General features: G+C 43.3%; 1 protein-coding gene across 7 annotated transcripts in view; it reads left to right on the forward strand.

Moving 5' to 3' along the window:
- Positions 1 to 21,413, forward strand: part of ERC1 (ELKS/RAB6-interacting/CAST family member 1) — a 267,938-nt gene that overhangs the window by 132,077 nt on the left and 114,448 nt on the right. For all 7 annotated transcript variants that reach the window (XM_010845037.1, XM_010845040.1, XM_010845042.1 and 4 more), the window contains 2 exons: positions 597 to 728; positions 19,958 to 20,118. In XM_010845037.1, the coding sequence (XP_010843339.1) occupies positions 597 to 728; positions 19,958 to 20,118 (293 nt within the window). The remainder of the gene's footprint in view (positions 1 to 596; positions 729 to 19,957; positions 20,119 to 21,413) is intronic.

Consider the following 21,413-nt stretch of genomic DNA (forward strand, 5'->3'; position numbering starts at 1 on the left):
TTTCTTGTATGAGATTGAGAAAAATTTTTGCTCTGTTGAATTCATTAGGGGAAAAATCTCCTTTTTCATTTATTTCTTTTAAAAATTAGTTTGCCAACAGTATGTATGTAGAATATAATCTGTATGTAGAATATAATCTGACTGATCATGCTGTTTACTTAACTTTTTCATCTAGGCTTAAATTCAGAGGGAAAGAGAATGTTTTGCTATTGAGTCTTATTACTTAGGCTTCATCAAAGCTGGCCTTGAGCCCAGTTTAGAGAGTAGTTCAAAAACAGCTTTGTGTTTTTACCTAATCAAGCGCTAGCTACCTATCTGCCTAACACAGTTTTCTTCTCTCTGCTAATGGAGAAAGTCCATCACAGGTTTCTCTTGCTTAATTCACTTGATGCTTTGCTCTCAGTAACAATATATTTCTTGAGCTTCTTTACTCTTTCTTCCCTTGTCTTATTCTCTTTTGTGTCCACATCTTTCTGTCCTAGATTTACGTCTGAATAGAAGAACATTTTATCAGCAGATAGCCCTTTTCTTGATAAATAGGCTCTCTTTGGGTTAATCAATTAGCCTCCTTCACCGAGTCTTCCATCGTTTTCCAGGACAGTCTCCGTAAGAAGGATGACAGGATTGAAGAGCTGGAAGAAGCCCTAAGAGAGAGTGTGCAGATAACCGCAGAGCGAGAGATGGTGCTGGCGCAGGAGGAGTCAGCCAGGACCAGTGCTGAGAAACAGGTCTGCGATTTTGTGCAGTTACAGGCCATGCTTCTGGGTAGAGGAAAGGTAAAGCCCAACCAGTGTAGTCTAGGTGAACTGTACATAACATGTGTTTGCAGGCTTTCAAATACACATCATCGAGTGTAAGTATTCAGACTTAAATAAGACTTGAGATATAGTCGTGTGAGAATTGATTCGTGTTCACGCAGAGGTCTCTGCTCTGAGTTTCTGGGGCTGACTTGTGTGTATTGATGTGTATGCTGACACACACACCTGATGAGATGGAATGGAATTTGCCTGTGTGTTACCAGACTAAGCACAACTCTGCTTTTAAATGGGATGGGAACACATACACATTTCTGAGCCAGACGTGATTCAAAGAGCAGAACGTTTCTTTTGTAGTGTGTCTCGTCCACGGGAGCAGTTAAAAGTTGTAACAAGTTGAGGTTGATGACAGGTGTGAGGGACATTGGTGTCATGACACCTGGAGTCCCAGATCATTGTGTCTCCACCTTGAGGTGACTTGGTAAAGAATTCTGCCGCTGTCTGTTCTCTCTGTTTTTATACATCTTTTTAGAGCCTCATACCCTTGCGTTAAACTTTTTATTAGGAAGAATAAAGGTGGGAGGTGTGAGAGGAAGAAATAGTTTCAACAAGTGAAGGCTCTCACCGCAATTTTCTCAGTGTTTCCATCTCTTTGTTGGAGAAGCGTAAGTGCTAAACCAGGTGAACAGGGTTCACTGAGAGGGTGACATGACTCTCCCCGGGAGCCCTTTGCTCAGACCACCATGGCTGTTTATGAACTAGGGTATCTCATAGCCGGAGAGAAGGATGCCTTGCAAAGCAGACACGTCATGGTGTCCACCAGGCAGTCCCCTCATACGTTAGACACGGGCATGTGGCTTCTTCAGTGTCAAGTGTAGAAAGACTGACGTTTATTAGCAAAGTTGACGGAAAATCAGTCTTTCCAGAATGAGTTTCTTTTAGCACTCTATTCTTAGATAAATTTCGTGGCCCACTTTCTGTTTGAGTGTTTATTAATGTTAAGCAGATCCTGGGGTAGTGGACAGCCTCAGAGAACAGGGTGGTGTCAGCCACTGTCCAAGGGCAAGGAGGGATTTTCTTGGGTATTACCTTTTTTACATTTTTCCCTTTTCTTTTCAGAATTTCCCCCCACCCCTGGTTTGTTGTTGTTGTTGTTGTTTTTCTATCAAGATATTTTTTTCTGCTTTGGGATCATTATTTAGTGACAAGTCTTCCATACTCTGGGCTTCCCTGGTGGCTCAGAGGTTAAAGCGTCTGCCTGCAATGCCTGGGTTCAATCCCTGGGTCAGGAAGATCCCCTGGAGAAGGAATTGGCAACCCACTTCAGTATTCTTGCCTGGAGAATCCCATGGACGGAGGAGCCTGGTGGGCTACAGTCCACAGGGTTGCAAAGAGTCGGACACGACTGAGCGACTTCACTTTCACTTTTTCTTCTTCCATACCAGGGGCTTCCCTTGTGGGCTCAGATGATAAAGAATCCACCTGTAGTACAGATGTGGGTTCAGTCTCTGGGCCAGGAAGATCCCCAGGAGAAAAAAACAGCAACCCACTCCAGTATTCATGCCTAGGAAATCCCACGGACAGAGGAGCCTGGCAGGTGACAGTCCATGGGGTTGCAAGGGTCAAACATAGTGACTAACAACAACTTTTCTACCAAAGATCATGTAGAAATGTTGGCGATTAGTAATAAATCACGTATAAAGACCGCTGTTACATGTTCTTTTTTAGGCTACTGTGTGAGCTGCTTGTAATTTGCTTTCTGGGGCTGATTGATACTTAGATCAGTTTTTTAGTTTAGAGAGAAGTTGAGCAACATACAGTTTTTCCACATCCGCCTTCCTAAACCTCAGTTTCCATTTCTGTTAACATCTTGCGTTGATGTGATGCAGTTGTTAAAATTGATGGGCCAGTATTGATACTTTATTAACTAGTCCATAGGTTACATCTTGGATCACTGTCTGTGTTACACATGTTACAGGTTTTACTGAGTCCTTAATGGCATGTATCTATCATCACAGGATCCTACAGAGTAGATTCAGTCCCTAAAAACTCCCCATGCTCCTCCTCTTCATCTCCCCCTACCTCCCCGCTCCCTAATCTTTTTCCTATAGCCTTTTCTGACTGGATTCTTTCCTTCAGCCTCTGCATTGAAAGTTATCCCATGTCTTTTTGTGGCCTGAGAGCTTATTTTGTTTTTTCTCTGAATATATTCCACCTCATGGGTGTGTCACAATTTTATTCCTTCGCCTATTAAATAACACCTTGGTTGCTTCCAGGGTTTTGCCAATTGTGAATAAAGCTGCAGTAAACATCCATGGTTTCTGTATGGACATCAGTTTTCAACTCATCTAGGTAAATACCTGGGAGTGTGATTGCTAGATTGTAGGGAAGACTATATTGAGCTTTGTAAGAAACTGGAAATATCTTTTGAAGTGGTTGTAAATAATTTGCTTTTAATTGCATGCCTTTTTCTTTCTCTCTTTCTTGTTTATCTTCTTTCCACCATTCTGCTTCTCACTGCCTGTCTGAAGCTGTTGAGTGAAATATTGCATGAGACCCGTCATTGGGGCTTTAAGTGGTTTAAGGTATGAAGACACCGCTTTTATGTCTGTTCTTCTGGGGCCACATAGCCTTCACCCACTGTCCTCTCCAGCTTTCATCATCCGTCCCTGTTTTTTTGTTTTTTTTTTTTAATCTGTCTTCTAATCCTACTGTTAATTTGCCTGAGTGTATTAATTGTATGCACCTGCACCAAAGTAATCTACAAGTATTTGTTTGAAATATCTTAAAATGGCTTTTTTGGCTAGGGACATTCCATTGGGTTGGCCAAAATGTTCATTTGGTTTTAAGTACAAATAAAAGGCCTATGTTTCATTTTCATCAAGAACTGTACTAAAGAATGTATTCCCTCACAGAACAAACTTTTTGCTCAGCCGCAGTACTCACTATCTTCCTCAGGTCCAACATCTCCGTCTCTTGCCTCAGTTTAGCCTCTGACAAGAAATGCCCCTCCTGATAGAAGGAGGATCTGTGCATCTTGAATTTCTCAAGGAGCAATGGGAAATTGGGAACTGTCATTAAAACAAAATGCAGAACCTTTTCAAGCACGAGCAGAGGAAACCCATCAGAGGAAGATGATCCTTCTGCGTTTCCTGTGTTCTAACAGAACCCCCTTACTTACCCGTGTTCCCGCTACTTGCTGCCCTACGTGGAGACCACGCCCCACACTTAGGGAGGTGGGGCGATGATCCAGGGAAGGAAGCCCTCCCCTCACCTGTGTCAGCAGATGGAGAGGATGAAGGGACTCCGTCATACTGAGGGGGAAACTCAGGGGGTTCTCTCACCTTCGCTTTGCTCTTTTCCACATGATTTTCTTCTTCTGAAACTTCACTCTGCTCAACTTGTGGCAGGTTTTGTGTTTTGTTCGAGAGTCTGTACGAACACAGAGTAAAAAATTGCTCTCTTGTAAACCAGTTTCAGAGTTGCCGGGGGGTAGAAGCAACGTCTACCTTCAGCAATGTTGCTGTGAAGGTAAAATTTTGGACATGGTTTTGTTTTTGTTTTTTAGCACTTGAATGTTGTAAATACCTTTGCTGGTATTCTTCCAGAGTAAATTTATTTTCTAAAAGAGCACATTGCTAACTAAATGTTAAAGAACGCCTCTAAAATAGCAAGACTTTTTCCTTGTCACTCAGTAAGTTGGGTTTATATCTGTTCCTAAAGTATATTTTTAAAAATTTTGAGCAATGAAAATATCTTCTCTCAATATGACTAATATGTGCATGAGTTCTGAGTTTTACCTTTTTTAAAATCCCTTCATCTGTTTTTTTTGGAGTATAATTGCTTTATAATGTTGTGATATACAGCAGTGCCGTTTGCTGCTGTCCAACCATGTGACTTGGCTATATATATATACACCTGTCCTCTTGGACCCCCCCACGCCATCACGTCCCACCCCCTAGGTCATCACAGAGCACCAGGCTGAGCTTCCTGTGCTATGTAACGGCTTCTCACTATCTATCTGTTTTACATGTGGTAGACAGAGGAGCCTGGTGCAGGCTACTGCCCATGGGGTCTCAAAGAATCGGACATGACTGAGCAACTTCACCTCACTACCTATTTTACTTTCAAAGCTCATTTATAATGGCAATACTTTTTTTTTAAATTGCCATTTTGCCATTGTTTGGCATGTATGTTTGGCATGTATGTTAAGTGTAAATTCTTGACCTAGAAGATAATGAGGTTTTACCAGTGGTTTGCTGGATATCTTTTTTATTTTTAACACAGATTTTTAAAAAATTTTTATTTGCATATTAAAATTGTGCAGATTTTAAAAATTATTTGAACAAAAATGTGACACCTGACTGAAGTGCGTTTCACAGCCTGCAGGACACCTTGGACCACTGTCGTCTCCACTCCAGGTCTCCCTGTCGCGCCCCGAGGAGCTCCCTTCAGCTTGCAAGTCCTCTCCCTTCCCGGTCAGCCAGGCCGGCAGAAGGGAGAGGCAGGCGCACCTCCTTGCCAGTAGCTTTTGGTTCTTTGGTGTGGAAACGGGCAGCACAGTCGCCTGAACGCGGTGCCACTCCCTTTTGTGAGGTGCCTTTTGTGTAGCACTACACTTGTGTACACTTCCTTTTGTGTCGTGCCTGGTGCACACGGGCAGCACATGCCTCATTACAGCTCGCCTGCTTGCTTCTCCTGCTCGATTGTCACTTCTGAAGGCGGTGAATTTTTCTCTGCGGTTCTGTCTTCCTCACTCTGGTTTGTCAGGTGTGATTGCAGAGGAAGTGGCGCTGGACGCAGGCAGGTGGGGTCTGCACAGTGGCTGCTGCCAGGTGTCCTGTTTTTATTCTTCAATTCAGTCGCTCAGTCGTGTCCGACTCTTTGCGACCCCATGAATCACAGCACCCCAGGCCTCCCTGTCCATCACCAACTCCCAGAGTTTACTCAAACTCATGTCCATTGAGTCAGGGATGCCATCCAGCCATCTCATCCTCTGTCGTCCCCTTCTCCTCCTGCCCCCTGATCTCTCCCAGCATCAGAGTTTTTATTCTTAAGGATTTATTAAATCCCCTGCGGTTGTGAGTCTGCCCAGTCAGTTCCATAGCAGTTATCGCCATGATAGGGCGAGCACTGTTTCACACAGACCGGGTAGCGCCATAAAGCAGAACTGGTAGCTGGGCGGCCTGGAGAAGACCGTGCGGCAGTGGGCCTGTGACTGGACTCCCCAGCCTTCCCATCGCCTTCTTACTTTCAGCTGCTGCCAAAATGGATAGCTTGTAGTCTGGTTTTATAAACCTAATCCTGTACTGATCTGAGTATTTATAGCAAATTACATTTTCCTCATGTTTAAATTGATAGTCATGCTCAGAAAATAAAATACTTTTACTTATGCTGCCTTTTCCATAAGCATTTATTGAATACCATATATTTTTCCAGATACTGAGCATTGAAAACAAGAAGGTACAGGATACAGCCTGTGCCTCAGGAAGTTCACGTTTATTGGGAAAGATTGGAGAATGAACCTGTCTTTAATCCTGGTTCAGTTTGCTAAGTGCCACTGGTCAGGATCTGAATAGAGGGCTTTACAAGTAGAAGAGGAAGGGCCACTCTCACCTTCTGAGAGCAACAGCGTTGTGCCCATGAAATGCGTCTGTCTCTCTAAATAAACCCACTTTCACTTAAAAAAAAAAACTAGAAGCAGAAGGGCAGCATGTAATCCAGTGCAGAGAGATCCACAGAAGGCTTCCTGGAGGAGATGGCTTATGCATGCACTCAGTCTTATTTAGTGTCAGGCAAAGAAAAGGTTTTATTTATTTATCCATTCTAGGTTATTCTTTAGGCTTTGCTGAAGAATGTTAGCTGTATTATATGGTAGTAGAATTGTGACCACATCAGGTTTGTATTTTCAGCCCAGTTCCCTCATCTGAGATGCAAGCGAAGTCTCCTTCATATCGGCCGTGTATCTTTACTCCAGTATTTCACTGCCATCTCAACCGGAAGCCATCCAAATTCAGAGCTCTTGATTTCTCACTCTCCAACCAGTCTTTCCCTCAGGCTTTTTCATCTCATCTGAGAAAGCGCTCTTATCCTGCGGAACTTCTTAGGCGCTGTTGGTGGGAGGGGAGTCGAGTCCGAGAAGCGCAGGAGTGACAGCTCAGGTGCCGAGACTCTGTGCTGTGACTCTGGTTCAGAGGCCCCTCCAGAGCTGCAGGGAACCTTCGTGCCCAGTGGCTAAGAAGCGGGCTCTCGAGCTAGACGCCTTGGTTGGAATTATGGATCCGCCACTTACAGATTGTGATCCCAGGCGAGTTGCTTTGCCTCAGCTGCTTGAGCGGTCGGAGAAGGGCACTGGTGTGTGCGTGGTGCTGCAAAGGTGCTGGTGTAACGTGTTGCACCTGCCACGTGAGGAGAGGCTGTGTGCATGCAGCACCTGGAGACAGGTGGGCGGTAGACATCAGCAACCTTGACACTTCTCTTGTCTCCACCATGGCCCTTGACAGCCCCATAGGGAGGGCTGGTCCCACCAGTCCAAGGCCCCAAAGAAACTTAGAATCCATAGACCCTTCCTGGTTGATCCAGCAACAGTGATGACATGCTTAAGTAACCGTTTTCATACATATGCTTCATACAAGTTTTCATCCTTGTCACTTAAGGAAATCCTTGTCCCCTCCCCTCACCTGGCCTGGAATTTGTAGCGTCTGCATCAGCTGAGGCTGCCACAGCCTACTAACAGGCAGGCCATGTGGTCATCATTCCGGCCACCGGATTCTTCATTCTCCGAGAGCATGTCTTAGGTCAGTGCAGGAGCATAGTCTGTCCATAATTTTCCAATTTACTTTCAGGTTTTCCTCTTGAAGATAGTTTGGACAGCTTTAGAAACGTATGCTGTGAAATAATGGGGAAATATGAGATGTCATATGAATTGATGGCTTTCAAACTGTGGTGCTAGAGAAGACTCTTGAGAATCCCTTGGACAGCAAGACAGTCTGTCCTAAAGGAGATCAACCCTGATTACTCATTGAAAGGAATGATGCTGAAACTGAAGCTCCACTGCTTTGGCCACCTCATGGGAAGAGCCTACTCATTGGAAGACTGTGATGGTGGGAAAGATTGAAGGCAAAAGGAGAAGGGAGCAGCAGAGGATGAGATAGATAGCATCACCAACTCAATAGACATGAGTTTGAACAAACTCCAGGATAGGGGTTTGTGAAGTGAAGGACAGGGAAGCCTGGTGTGCTGCAGAGAGTCGGACGCAACTGAGCAACAACAATGTGAGAAAGTTTGGTTGTCAGCAACGTAAACGGTGCTTTTAAAGCAGTTCACTGATTTCTGCAGACTTCATCATTCTTCATCAGTGCAAACACTGAAGATGCTGTTGTCATGAAACATTTTATTGATAAACATATGGAAGCTACGTGTTTAACATTCAAGGGTCTGAGGAGATGTGACAGTTAAATTCGCAGCCGTGATCTCTTCGCCGTGTGTAATCATTCCAGCATTTAAATTAGGCTCCTTCAAGATGCACCTAGTAAGTTTCCTTGTAGATGGTTGCTCTGGTGTCAGAGTTCGGGTCTCCTTTGTTATGGTGACTGGTTATGAAATGAGGCGCTTGACAGACTGAAGTGAGACTGCTGGAACTACGTCATGTCTGCCTTCACGGTGACAGCTGGCTACAAGGCAAACCCCACCAGAGCCTCTCTGCAGTTGACAGGGACTTCAAAGGCCACCAGTGCTGCCACTTCAAAGGAGGGTCCTGCCATCTCTGGCTGGTTGAAAGAAGCAGTTAAATGGCCATACCCAGCCGTAGCAGAAATCTCTGTGTTTAGACTTCTCCTTTTGATCTTAGAGAGATGTATGAAATGCATGTTAAGTTAAAGGAATGATACAGTCTGCAGTGATGGCAACCCAATATTATTCTGCATTTCAATCCACTTGTTAGTGGAAATCACCCAAATATGTTCAAATAACAGCAAGTCTAAAGACTCAAGTGTCTCAGCGAACATTTGAAAAAGAGTTGAAAGTGTTTGAATGCTGTAGTCACCTTCACAAATGCGGAATAAATCAGATGTAAATTAAAATGAAACTCACAGTGTGTTTTAAAAACTGTCCTTCAGTCTCTCCTTGTAATTTTTATCCCCCTTTAATTAGAAACTAGTTCTGAATGTTGATCGTAAGAATGAGAGACAGCAGCAACCTATGATCTCAAGGCTGATTTGCATGGTTTAAACTGACATTTCTCTGTATTTACTAACTCTGTACTTAAAAACTTAAGTTTGTTCTATTTAAAATCTTATCCAGTTATGCTGGATACACTTTTGAAATAATCTTTGTATCATTATTGAACAAGCAAGCAAGCAGAAATCTCAGTTTTAGTAAAACTTGTAATAGCAGATCAGAATCCTAACAAGCATCTTTTTGATAACAAGGAAAAGGCAGCAACGTGAAGTCTTCCAGTTATTAATAGAATGCCGTGACCTTTTGTTATTTACGGGGTTCCCCTCTTACCATATGTATTGTAGAAGGGTTAAACTAAGAAACCCTCAAATTCTTCCACCCTGAGCTTCTGTTTTCTTAGTTTCTTCCTACATAAAATGAATAATTTAGACTTGCCAGAAGCTTGGGCCAGTATAACTTCCTCTCTCGTTTTGCCAGATGGGGTCAGTAGACAACAGCTAAAGAAATTAGAAAGGAAAACTGAAGCCCCCAGGAAATAACCACATGTGATGGTTATGATCCCCCCCACAAAAAAATCCCTATATTCATCAGTAATTTGTAAAGTAATTCTTAAAAAGAAATTAAGAATCACTTTAATTTGTGAAGTAATTCTTTAAAAGACAACTTCTTTTTGTCTTTCTCTGTTCCTGTCTTCCTTTTAGAAACTTTCTGGTAAAATAGTGCATGCTTATATTTATCCTGGAACTTCAGGAAATATCTGTTTCTGAATTTCAGCTTGATTTTTTTTTTCTTTTTATTCAACAAAAAGACCACATCTGCATTTTCAGAAGTTAAATGAAAATAGTGACTACAGTGGAGAAGGAATAAAACTTTGGCATGCCTCACGTTGAGCCCAGAGTTGAGGGCCGCAGTCTATAGATCTGGATTTCCAAGCAGGCAGTTGTTAGGCTTGTGTCCACCACGTGTGACTGCTGCTGTACTGGGAGGCGCTTATGGAATCTTCCTGGCAGGTCTGTGACAGATGATGGTCTGTTTGCTCATACCGCGTTCTCGGGGTGTTTGGCCCTTACCCTGGACTCTCCTCCTGAGCAGTCTGATAAACTGAGTTATTGACGACAGAGGCAGTCATCCAAAATGCAGACAGAGGTACAGTCGTGGGAGCCAGATGGCTTCCCGCTGGTGTTTATATGCAGTTTATGTTCCTCTTGGCTGCGCCTTCCTGGATGTTTTTAATGAAACCTATTTTCCTAGAGAAATCTGCACAGCGGGGCTGGGCTTGCACAGCAGAGAATTCTCGTGTATGTGTGTGGCATGGCCCAAGCTCTGCCTCGGTGCTCACTGGTCTCTTCCTATGGCCTCCACCGTCTTGAGTGAATGAAGGTGTGCAGGGCTCTGAGCCAGAATCAGGTGACGTGGGTGCTGTGGCGTCTTCTGTTTGTTAGCGGTGATGGAGGGCGAGGCCCCTAGTGCCTCTAGGCGTCTTCTGTTTGTTAGCGGTGATGGAGGGCGAGGCCCCTAGTGCCTCTAGGCCTCTGTGCTCTCACCTGTGTGGAGTCAGTTATCACCCCGACAGGTGTTCTGGTTTTCTGTAAAGGCAGGACACAGATGTTGAGCCTCATTTATTATGGCCAGACCAGAACAATCCTGCATAGAGTGTATGAGTGTGTGCATGCTCACATGTGAGTTCCCTCTTTGTGTCTTTGGGTTGCCAGACATTAAATCCCACACTTTTACTTTTCTCCTTTAGCTAATAATAAACTTTTTATACAGACGAATAATTGTCTTTTGCCAGTATTTTCTTTGTAACCATTTTTTCAAGGGTTATATTGAAATCACGTTTTCTCTACAACGTATATCTCTAATTAATGAAGTAGCACTTTTTACTTCTAGGTAGCTGCTTGATTTTTTTTTTTTTAGCAGTACAAATGATAGGGATTAAAATTTCCAGTTAAAATGTCAATAAGTTTTTGTTTTTATTGGTGAAAACTTAAGGAAACAGTCTGAAACTGTTTCATGCAGATTGTGCATTTGACCTTAGAGGAGGGGACTCTAGCTCTAAATGTTTTGACTTCATGCTAGGAAGAGGACTGCTGTTTTCTGTAATAAAGTTGAATTAAGGTTTTCTCCCTGTGAAGTGACCATATAAATTTTTAAATTTATTTTTAATTTGAGGATAATTGCTTTACAATGTCATGTTAGTTTCTGCTGTACAGCAAAGTAAGTCAGCTATACATATATATATATATGCTCTCCCTCTTAAGCCTCCCACCCACCCCTCACCCCGCCCCTCTGGGTCAGCACAGAGCGCCGAGCTGAGCTCCGTGTGCTGCACGGCAGCTTCCGACAGCTGTCTGTTTACACATGAGAATGTCTGTATGTCAGTGCTGCTCTCCCAGTTCCCTCCATCCGCCCCTTCCCCTACTGGGTCCACAAGTCTGTTCTCTGTGTCTGTGTCTCTGTTCCTGCCCCGCAGATGGGTTCATCAGTATCATTTTTCTAGATTCTATACATATATGTAGCCAACTAACTTTAAGGAAATGTCTTCCCAAACCTAGACAGCTTGCACAGCCCTTCTCGTGTCTTCTGTGTCCTGGTGTGTTCTATATCTATTCCTTGGTGGCTCAAGTGGTAAAGAATCCACTTGCAACACAGGAGACCCGGGTTCAATCCCTGGGTCGGAAACAGCCCCTGGAGAACGGAATGGCTCTACCCACTCCAGTATCCTTGCCTGGAGAATTCCATGGACAGAGGAGCCTCGCGGGCTACAGTCCATGAGGTCACAAAGAGTCCGACTCGACTAAGCGACTGACATTTTCACTTTGACTTTCCAGCAATGCACAAAAAAATTTTTTTTCAGGAGAGAACTTACCAGAGCTCACAGTTCAAGGAGAAGTCTTGTCCTGGTTCTTCTTGTGTTTCTTTTCCTGAGTTAACTCACCCAGGTGCAGAAGAGGTTAAAATGATGGTTGCCGTGTCTTCTTCACTGGAGAAAGAAAATGTAATGTCATCTAGATTATCTCTGCCCTCCTTTCTCACAGGTGTAGAAGAGGAGCCATGCAGTTTATGTGGACCCAGGAAATTATTAATTTTATATTTTACTTGGTTCTGGTACAAGCTATTTGTTGCTAAAATAAGCAGTTTATAGGAGAAATTAATCAAGTAATGGTCTCTGCAAAAAAAAAGTTTTCGGTGCTTACTTCAGATTTTGAGCTCTTAGTTTTGATGTTGTGTTACCAGGAAATCACCTAAATAGAATCGATCATGAGATAAACATTGGCCCCTCCACAGCCTCTTTCCGGCCCCTGTGACTCAGATCATGGAAGTTCTCCCAGCAGGAGGATGTTTTTGCTTTGCTTTAATAACATGCACCCACATTTTATTGATGTCTGAGTTTTCAGGCTCCACAGTGGAGTAATGATTACTTAATATAGGATTTATCTACCCACGCCCTCTGCGAAAATTGAGACGGCTTAAAAAAGAAGCATTTCTTTCACGTTATTGTGTTTCCACTCTTTTCAAATTTATCTCCAGTTGAAGATGTGTCAGCCACAGCATGCTATTCCTGGAAACGTAAAGGCAGCTGCCAGTGGAGGGGCACAGCCAGTCAACGTGAATCTAGCTCCTTGATGAGTTGGCTTTAACTGTACGGGTGTTTGGGAGCCACATGCAGCATCAGACGTTATGGAGCATCCTAGGGGAATGTGAAGCCTATTTTGAAGGACATGAAAAAAAATTTTTTTTGTACATTTCTCACCCATGGGAGCACATTAATTATTCAAAGTATCATTTGCTGATTTTTTTTAAAAATACATATTTTTAAACACATGTCACTGCACCAGGTTGTAGTTGGGACATGTGAGCTCTAGCCCTCTGGCCAAGGATCAAACCTGGGTTTACTGCATTGGGAGCATGGAGTCTAAGCCAGTGGACCACCAGGGGAATCTCATCATTTGCTGATTTTATTTGGGACTGTTGGAGAAATCCAGCAGTGCATCAGAAGGCAAGAAATCAAGGGACTCCCCAGCCAAGTGGTAGTTTCTGCAGTGTCTTCTTTGCGACTTGTGCTAAGGTTTGGGTTCCTCTTAGTGTCAGGAGGCTAACAGACTGCAGTTATCTGACAGTTGCCAGATAACACAGTGCTTAATTCAGTGCTCTTTGTCACCTCAAGAATCACTTATATCTTATTTTCAATAAACAGAATAGGAAGTTAAAACTAATGCTATCATATAAGTCATGTGCATTTAAATGGAAACTAAACAAACAAAACTTTTAAGTTCCTATTTTGGTAGCGTCTGATTCATTTTGAAGTGCCCGCCCTCTTCAGGGAACCTAGTTAGTTTTACTGTTGTTCCTCTCATCTTGGATTTTACCAGACTCTGTCTCCCTCAGCCCCTGATCATCTGAGCTCTGTTCCATCACCCCAACACTGTTCAGGGCTTTCTTGCCTTAACCTAGCTCTTCAGCTCCTCTTTTCCCTTTTATGTTTCCTACTAGATCACCAGAGTTTACAGATTCATGTCTCTTCCTTCACCCCATCAGCAAATATTCACTGAGTGTCTGCTCTGCTCCAGGCCCTGGCACTTACCTTCTTACTTTACTTCTGGAGCCACTTTGACCTTCTTTGCCTGTTAATCTGTCCTTTCCCCTGGGATCTCCCCACAATCCTTTCTGGTGATCATGGCCGTTGTTTAGTCGCCAAGTTGTGTCTAATGATTTGCGACCCTGTGGACAGTAGCCCACCAGGCTCCTCCAACCATAGGATTCTCCAGGCTAGAATGCTGGAGTGGGTTGCCATGTGCTTCTCCAGGGGATCTTCCCAACTCAGGGATCAAACCTGCGTCTCCTGAGCTGGCAGGTGGTTTCTTTACCTCTGAGCCACCTGGCAAGCCTTTCTGGTGATCAGTAAATGTTTATTCTGCACCTCGGGGTTGGAGGACGGACTCTCAGCTGTCCTGTTTCCTGTTGCCCTTTATAACGCTGTCCAGCACAGCCTTATGGGAGCCTCTGCTTCCTCAGGGCTCAGGCTGTTCAGCTGAGGTGTGAAGCTTTTCCGTGAAGTGTTTCCTGCCTCACTGACTTGAGCACCCACATGGATGACCCATCTGTCTGGCTTCTCCACTTCCTGGCCCGAGAGGTCACTGCCTCCACGGCCTTTCTTCATCCCACATCTGACATCCTTGGTCTTATTACCGTAGTCCACCTCCAACCGCCTCATGACAGCGCCTTCCTCTCAGATCACTTTTCCTGTCACCTCAGCTTTCAAGGTCCCACGACAGCTGTCTGTGTGTGTCATTAGAGCCCCTGTGTCTTTTTTCACTTTATCCTAGCCCCTCTCTGTTCAGCTTAGATTCCTTGGTCCATTGTTTTAGTCGTCCTGATCTTAACTCTAAATCCTCTTGCTCCTGTTTCGTCCCGTCCTTTGGTACCTTCTTGTTGCTTTAGGGAGAAAAGCCCAAACCCCTCGTGAGGCCTTCTCAGTCCTTCTGCGTCTGACCGCTTCCTGCCTCTCCTGCATGTGGCCTCCCTTCTTCCCGTGTTCTCAGGGCTTTGCTTTCATCTTTTTTATCTTCTCAGATCGACATGCGCTTTCGCACTTCAGGACTTCTAAACACGCCAGGCCCAGGGGCTGGAGTACTATTTTCCTCCGCACCAGCTCCTTGACTTCCTTGGGGGATCTTTCCCTCGGTCCCCCACAGCATGGATGAAGGCCTCACGCTGCTTATCCTCATGGCATCCTGTGCTTCCTTACATGAATCTATTCATGATTACACATTGCTGAGTGTGATTAATAAGTGATTGTATCTTTGTGTGGACTCTGAGCGCAAGGGCAGTCGGGAAGCATGTATGTCTGTCAAGCCCTGGTGGTATAACACAGTGCCTGGCACATGGGGGAGGATTAAGTATCTGGATCGGGGAAGAGAAGGGAGAGAAAAGAAGGATAGAAAGATGCAGAAGTGGGCCTGGGAATGCTCCCTGGAGGGATCGTTAGATGCAGTCATGGAAAGCTGTCTTAGGACTTTTGGACGCTGATGCCCTACGGCAGAGCAGCAGCATCTGTGCACGCAGTGGCACCTCACTGCCTCAGTTGGAATCCCAGCTCTGCCTCCTCTGGCTGTGTGACCCGGAATGAGGCACTTGAACCTGCTAAACCCCATTCCCTCTTCGGTAGAACTGAGGATAATATTAATACCACCTCATAGGATCCTTGTGAGAATTTAATGAGACAACACATGTAAAGTGCTTAGAGCATTTCAAAGGACTCAAATAGTATCAGTCACTATTATTCTTATTGTAATAGCTGTAACGGTTCCATATTCATAAATATGCTGGTGTATGTCTTACCACAGAAGTACCATGTGTTGGCCAGAAGAACATACTGGAATAAAGAGATTTCTTATATAAATGCTAGCATAAATCTCTTGGGAATTCTATAAATTCAAATTCTCCTGTGAGTACTGATTGTGAGACACCTGCAGCAGTTGGTTAGGAGAAGTTAGTGGAATGTGTACGTGTAGGTATGTGTGTCTGTTCTCATTCATGCTTCAGTCAGGCTTCTCAACTCAGGAGCTAGGTGACTTTTTTCGTTGGTGATTGTATAGCAGAGTGAGTTTTAATCTAGAATTTTGTTGAAATCAGGAAAACGAGTGGACTTGCCATGTGAAAATCTGACTTATCAGTGAATGCCTAACCTCTAAATAATCTTCTTTTTGTGCCCTTCCTTTTTTATTCTGATTATTTTCCTTTTCTCTTTGGAGACTTAGGCCGCTTATCTTCCCAAGAAATTCTAACAAGGTTTTTCAGAAGCATCCTGAAAACTGCAGACAGCGTTTTGCTCTTGGTTGTGGGAAGCATGGAGACAGCTTTGCCAGCCCCGCGGCACCCAGGCTCTTTGCTACCTAGGGAAACCGGCCCGTGGTGAAGCCGTAACTTGTTCCCTTCTGATTCTCAGTCGAAGTTTATTAGCTTGTGATTTAAGCAAACCATCTGGTGCTGCTGGCACTGCACACTGTCCGCCTAGAGCTCCCTACTTAATGTCTTAGTGGAGGCAGTTTAGGTTACATACTTGAATCCCTGCTCTGGTCTGGACTTTTTTTTTTAATGTCTTAAAACATGTGCTTTTGAAAATCGTACTGTGACCCGAAGCACATTTTAAAATCGTGGAGAATTTCTTCGTTGTTTGGTGTGGTGTGTATTACTTCTTTTCTTCTACTCAGCTTTCATTACCTTCATGTCTGAATTGTTGTTCAGTCGCTAAGTTGTGACTTCAAGGACTGCAACACGCCAGGCTCCCCTGTCCTTCACTATCTCCTGGAGCTTGCTCAGACTCATACCCATTGAGTCGGTGATGCCATCCAACCATGTCATCCTCTGTCACTCCCTTCTCCTCCTGCCCTCAATCTTTCCCACCATCAAGGTCTTTTCCAATGAGTCAGCCCTTTGCATCAGGTGGCCAAAGTATTGGAGCTTCAGCATCAGTCCTTCCAAGAATACTCAGGATTGATTTCCTTTAGGATTGACAGGTTTGATCTCCTTGCAGTCCAAAGGACTCTCGAGTCTTCTCCAGCACCACAGTTCAAAAGCAGCTGGCGCTCAGACTTCTTTATGATCCAACTCTCACATCCATACATGACTACAGCGTCTGTACCCAAAACTACATAACAACTATTGTAAGGTGGGCATGAAACGGGATGAATGTCCGAGTGGAGACAGCTGACTGTGTTCTCTGGGCCTGTGGAAAAGTAACAGAAAGTGAAGAATTTCAGTTTGGCTTTGAAGCTGTTTCCCTGGCTTGGAGCCAGAGTATAAATCAGGTGATTAGTTGGAAGTCCTGGTTTACAGGACCATTCTTGCATTAGATGCCAAAATGCTTTAAAGGCTATTTGGATAAATGTATGATCTGAGGTGGAACTACCTTGAGGGTCTGGCACTCAAATGGATGGGAAATTAAGCAATCCTTAAGAAAGCAATGTTTTACTAACAAGCAGAATTCTGTGAGTGTAACTTTGGAATGAAAGGTAGCACATGTCTGTAACCATGGCAGACTAGATGCTGGGAAAATAATTCCAGAGAAACAATTGAGGATGGCTAATAAAATATGCATTCATACATTGTCAAGAATGTAGGGCATTCTCAGGCCAGGGGGTGAATTGAGAAAGAATTCAAAGATAAGTTATTGTTAAGCTGTTGAACTTAAATGCTGGGTTTTCATCTTGGCAGGATGAAAGAAAAGGTCCATGGTAGCCTAAGGTGAAGAGTCTAACAGACAATCAGTTCTCTCTTTTTGTAAAAACGGTCCATGATGCCCAAAATTGGTCCTATGAAAACACTAAGAAAATTAATTGGTCTTTGGTGAGACTAAAGAGAAAAAGAGAGAAGGCTCAGTGAGCAACTGTTGGAATGATCCAGGGCTCATAAGTCCTGCAGGTATTAAAAAGAATAGGGGTATCATTGCCAGTATATTTGAAGGCTTAGGCTAAATGAGCAAATGCCAAGAAAAATGAAACTTTAGCAAAACTAGCTAAATATGAAAAAGAAAACCTGGAAAAAAAGAATTGGTAATAAAATTTTTTCCCACAAATTTCAAGCCCAGAGAGTTATATTGGTGATTTTTAATAAACATAAAGGAGCAGATAATTTCATTCTTACGGTAACAATTCCAGAAACTATAAAAGGAGGGACATGTTTTATAAGGCCAGCATAATTTCCCATCAAAACTTGACAAAGCTAATGCGGGAAAGGAAAAGTTTAGGCCTGTCTCAACCATGAACATAAATATAAAAATTCCTAAACAATATATTGCCAGTCCACAAGTGGTGTATGTGAAAAAGAAATGCTTGAAGTGAGGTTTATTCCAGGATTACAGTACTGGTATCATCAGAAGATGAATTGCTGTAGTTTGGCACAATAAATTCCACTCTTTTCACACAGTGGAATATCATACAGTCATGAGAACTACAGAACTACAGTTTGACCCAGCAATGTAGATGAATCTCACAGATGTAACACCAGTGCTTAAAAGTATATACTATGTAATTCCATTTGTATAACCTTAAAACAAATAGACTAGAGTGTTGCAATAATGGTTACACTTTACCTAGAAAAGGGATATGAGGGTGGGGGTCCTGGTGATACTCTGGTTGTTGGTTTGCGAGCTGTTTACATAGATTTGTTCACTTAGAACTCTTCAGATTGTACATTTATTATTTGTGTGTTTTTAGCTCAATAAAGGTTTACTAAAAGTTTTAGATACATAAGAGTATGTGTAGAGTGGGCTTGGGGCTTTCCTGGTGGCTCAGTTGGTAAAGAATCCGCCCGCAATGCAGGAGACCTGGGTTTTATCCCTGGGTCAGGAAGATCCCCTGGAGAAGAGAATGGCTACCCACTCCAGTATTCTTGCCTGGAGAATCCCATGGACAGAGGAGCCTGGTAGGCTACAGTCCATGGGGTCGCAAAGAGTCAGACACAATTGAGCGACTGTAACTTTCACTTTTCAGAGTGGGCTTACCTTTGTATAGAAAGAGGAGGAATAATGTATTATACATGCTTGTGTATGTATAAGGTACCCCTTCAAGTTACCTAAGAAACTGATACCATAGCTTGCCTGGAGCAGTGAAAGACAGGATATGAATTAAACTGATAATGCGGAGTCATCTTTATTGACAGTCTTCAAAAAGGCAAAGCCTTTTTATTGTAAAGCTTGCAGATATGTGAGTATATATCCGAGGAGATCTGCATAATAACACAAGTCTTCAGAGCAGGTGGGATAGTCAGAATGCTATTGGCTGAGAACAGTAACTTGACCACTTCTGAAAAGATACTCAAAGTAATTCAAGTGCCAGCAAACTAAATGTATCTGTTTACTGTTAGTTTTTAACAGCTATTTGTTGTTGTTCAGTCCCTCAGTTGTGTCCGCCTCCTTGTGACCCCGTGGACTGCTCACGCCAGGCTTCCCTGTCCTTCACCATCTCCCAGAGCTTGATCAAACTCATGTCCATTGAGTCAGTGATGCCATCCCATTGTCTCATCCTCTGTCGTCCCCTTCTGCTCTTGTCCTCAGTCTTTCTGAGCATCAGGGTCTTTTCCAGTGAGTCTGCTGTTACCAAACTACTTATACTCAGCTTTACCTCTGAAAAGGATTGTATTAATAACCAAGATTATTTCTTGTCAGTAATCTTCTGATTGGTATACTTGGCTGTTTGGTTATCTTGCTGAGGTTGCTTTTAGGTGATAACAGATACTTTTTGTCTGCATATTTTGGCCTCTTGTTTATTTAAATAATTCTAATTTTTGGAACCACATGATAACTGATAAAGCTCTGGCCTTGCTCTCCTAGTTTCTTGTTTCTTCTCAGCATCTGTCCTCTTTCTCTCTGGTGTGTTTACAGGTCTTTCTCGAGCATCCTGTCTCTTCTCCATCTGGTCGTAGAGATACATTTCTTCTTTTCTTTCTGCCTGTCTTGAGAAAACTCTACCTACCTGGCTTTAGAGCAAGAAATTATCGATTGAATTCTAGCTGTTCCTTTAGCTCAAAATTCTTGGTGATGGTGTAAACAGAAGAACCTCAGTTTGAACAAATAAAAGTGACTCATTTATATTTATTCTGCATCTGGTATTAGTCAAGTTTAATAGCTTTTGTGTCCTAAAACCCTTCTAGAAATGTTTATTATGATTTTGGTCCTTATATTTTTATCTGCATTATAGTGTTATTTCCATGAAAGTTTCTGGACTATTTCCAAGTAAGTTCCTTTAAAGGGGTTGTCTGTGGCAGAGTGTTACTTCTTGAACTGATATTCTTGCATTTATCAAAAAGAAAATGAAGTTCTTTGTGTCCTGAAGTGGAAATGATTAAGAGCAGCCATGGGAGATGCAGTTCTTTACCTGCCACGTGTGTGTGATACAGCGAGAGCAGGATTTCCAATGTGCGTGTCTTCAATGTTGTTGGCCCAGGTGCTGCCCACCGCCCAGCTCCTCTGACTGTCTCCAACCTGGGCCCTCAGTTTCTGTCTTTTTCCGTATCCCTCGCAGGTGGAAGAGTTACTAATGGCCATGGAGAAGGTGAAGCAGGAGCTGGAGTCCATGAAGGCGAAGCTGTCCTCCACTCAGCAGTCGCTGGCCGAGAAGGAAACGCATCTGACCAACCTCCGGGCCGAGAGAAGGAAGCACTTGGAGGAAGTGCTGGAGATGAAGTAAGTATTTTTACCACGTTCTCCACTCGCCAGCAGTGCTGGTCCTCGTCACTTTTCATCTTCTGGCCGTTGGCTACCCCGACACACTTAAGGCTAACCTGCTCCTTAGATTTGGGACAAATCCTGGTCAAATAGAAACAGGTTTTGCCTCCTTCTTGTTGAAAAATAAGTCCTCTAGAGTATGTATCTGTGTCCAGTTGTATCTCTGAAACTCCTAAATCCACAATCTCCTTGACCTAAAGTCAATAGACGTTCTGAGCCCAGCCAGCGCTTTAAGCTGACATCATCTCTTGTTTCCTCCTACTTTGAACCATCAGTAAATGTTGGCTGTGAGAGTTCAGAGAAGCTGAGGGTCTGCTGTGACACCTCAGTGTGTGTTTTCATGGGGCGTGATTGTTGTGATGTCACGACAGGGGCCAGGAGTTGAGGAAACAGATGATGAAAGTTGAACACTTTCCCATTGCGAAGGGACAGACCCAAAGATACCCACTTCAGTCCCTTGTTCATTATTATATCAGAGAGCCTAGTTCTGCAGTACATCAGGAAATAATAAAATTCAGAAGGAAGTAGCAGAATTGTCTTTATTCACTGACAGTATAATCATCAAGCGACACATAAAAATCAGTTGTTTTTCTCTATGTTCACAATCAGCAAATGGAAACTGAAATTTTAGGAAATGTTATTTATGATGACATCGAAATGCGTAAAGCACTGCAGAATAAATTTAATAGAAATGGCACAAGATGTCTACATAGAAAACCCCAAAATATTAATGAGAGAAAATAAAAAATATCTAAAAAAATACAGGGATATGCCTAGTTCATGATTTGAATTATTCAAAGTTTAAGCTGCCCATTTCCCCCAAGTTCATTTTTTATTGCAGCACAATCCCAGCCAGTGTCACAGGGAGCTTTTTGTAGAAACTCACAAAACTGGAATTTTAAATTTGCATTAAATTGCGGTGGATCTAGCCAAAAAACAGAGTCAGTTTTTACTGCCTGACTTGTAGTCTTGGTATACAGTCAGTAATAAAAAGTGTAGAAGGGTGTGAAGGCTGACATGTAGAAGAACGGAGCAGAATAGAGAATATATTACAGACCCACTGGTACACGGTCACAGGCACCAGTGTAATTTAGCAGGAAGCACTATATGATGCAGATACAGCTCAGTGCTATGTGGCAGCCTGGATGGGAGGGGGTTTGGGGGGAGAATGGATACATGTGTATGGACGGCTGAGTCCCTTGGCTGTTCACTTGAAACTATCACAACATTGTTAATCAGCCATACTCCAATAA

Source organism: Bison bison, unplaced genomic scaffold (assembly GCF_000754665.1).
Source record: "Bison bison bison isolate TAMUID 2011002044 unplaced genomic scaffold, Bison_UMD1.0 scf7180017864213, whole genome shotgun sequence".
Lineage (NCBI taxonomy): Eukaryota > Metazoa > Chordata > Mammalia > Artiodactyla > Bovidae > Bison > Bison bison.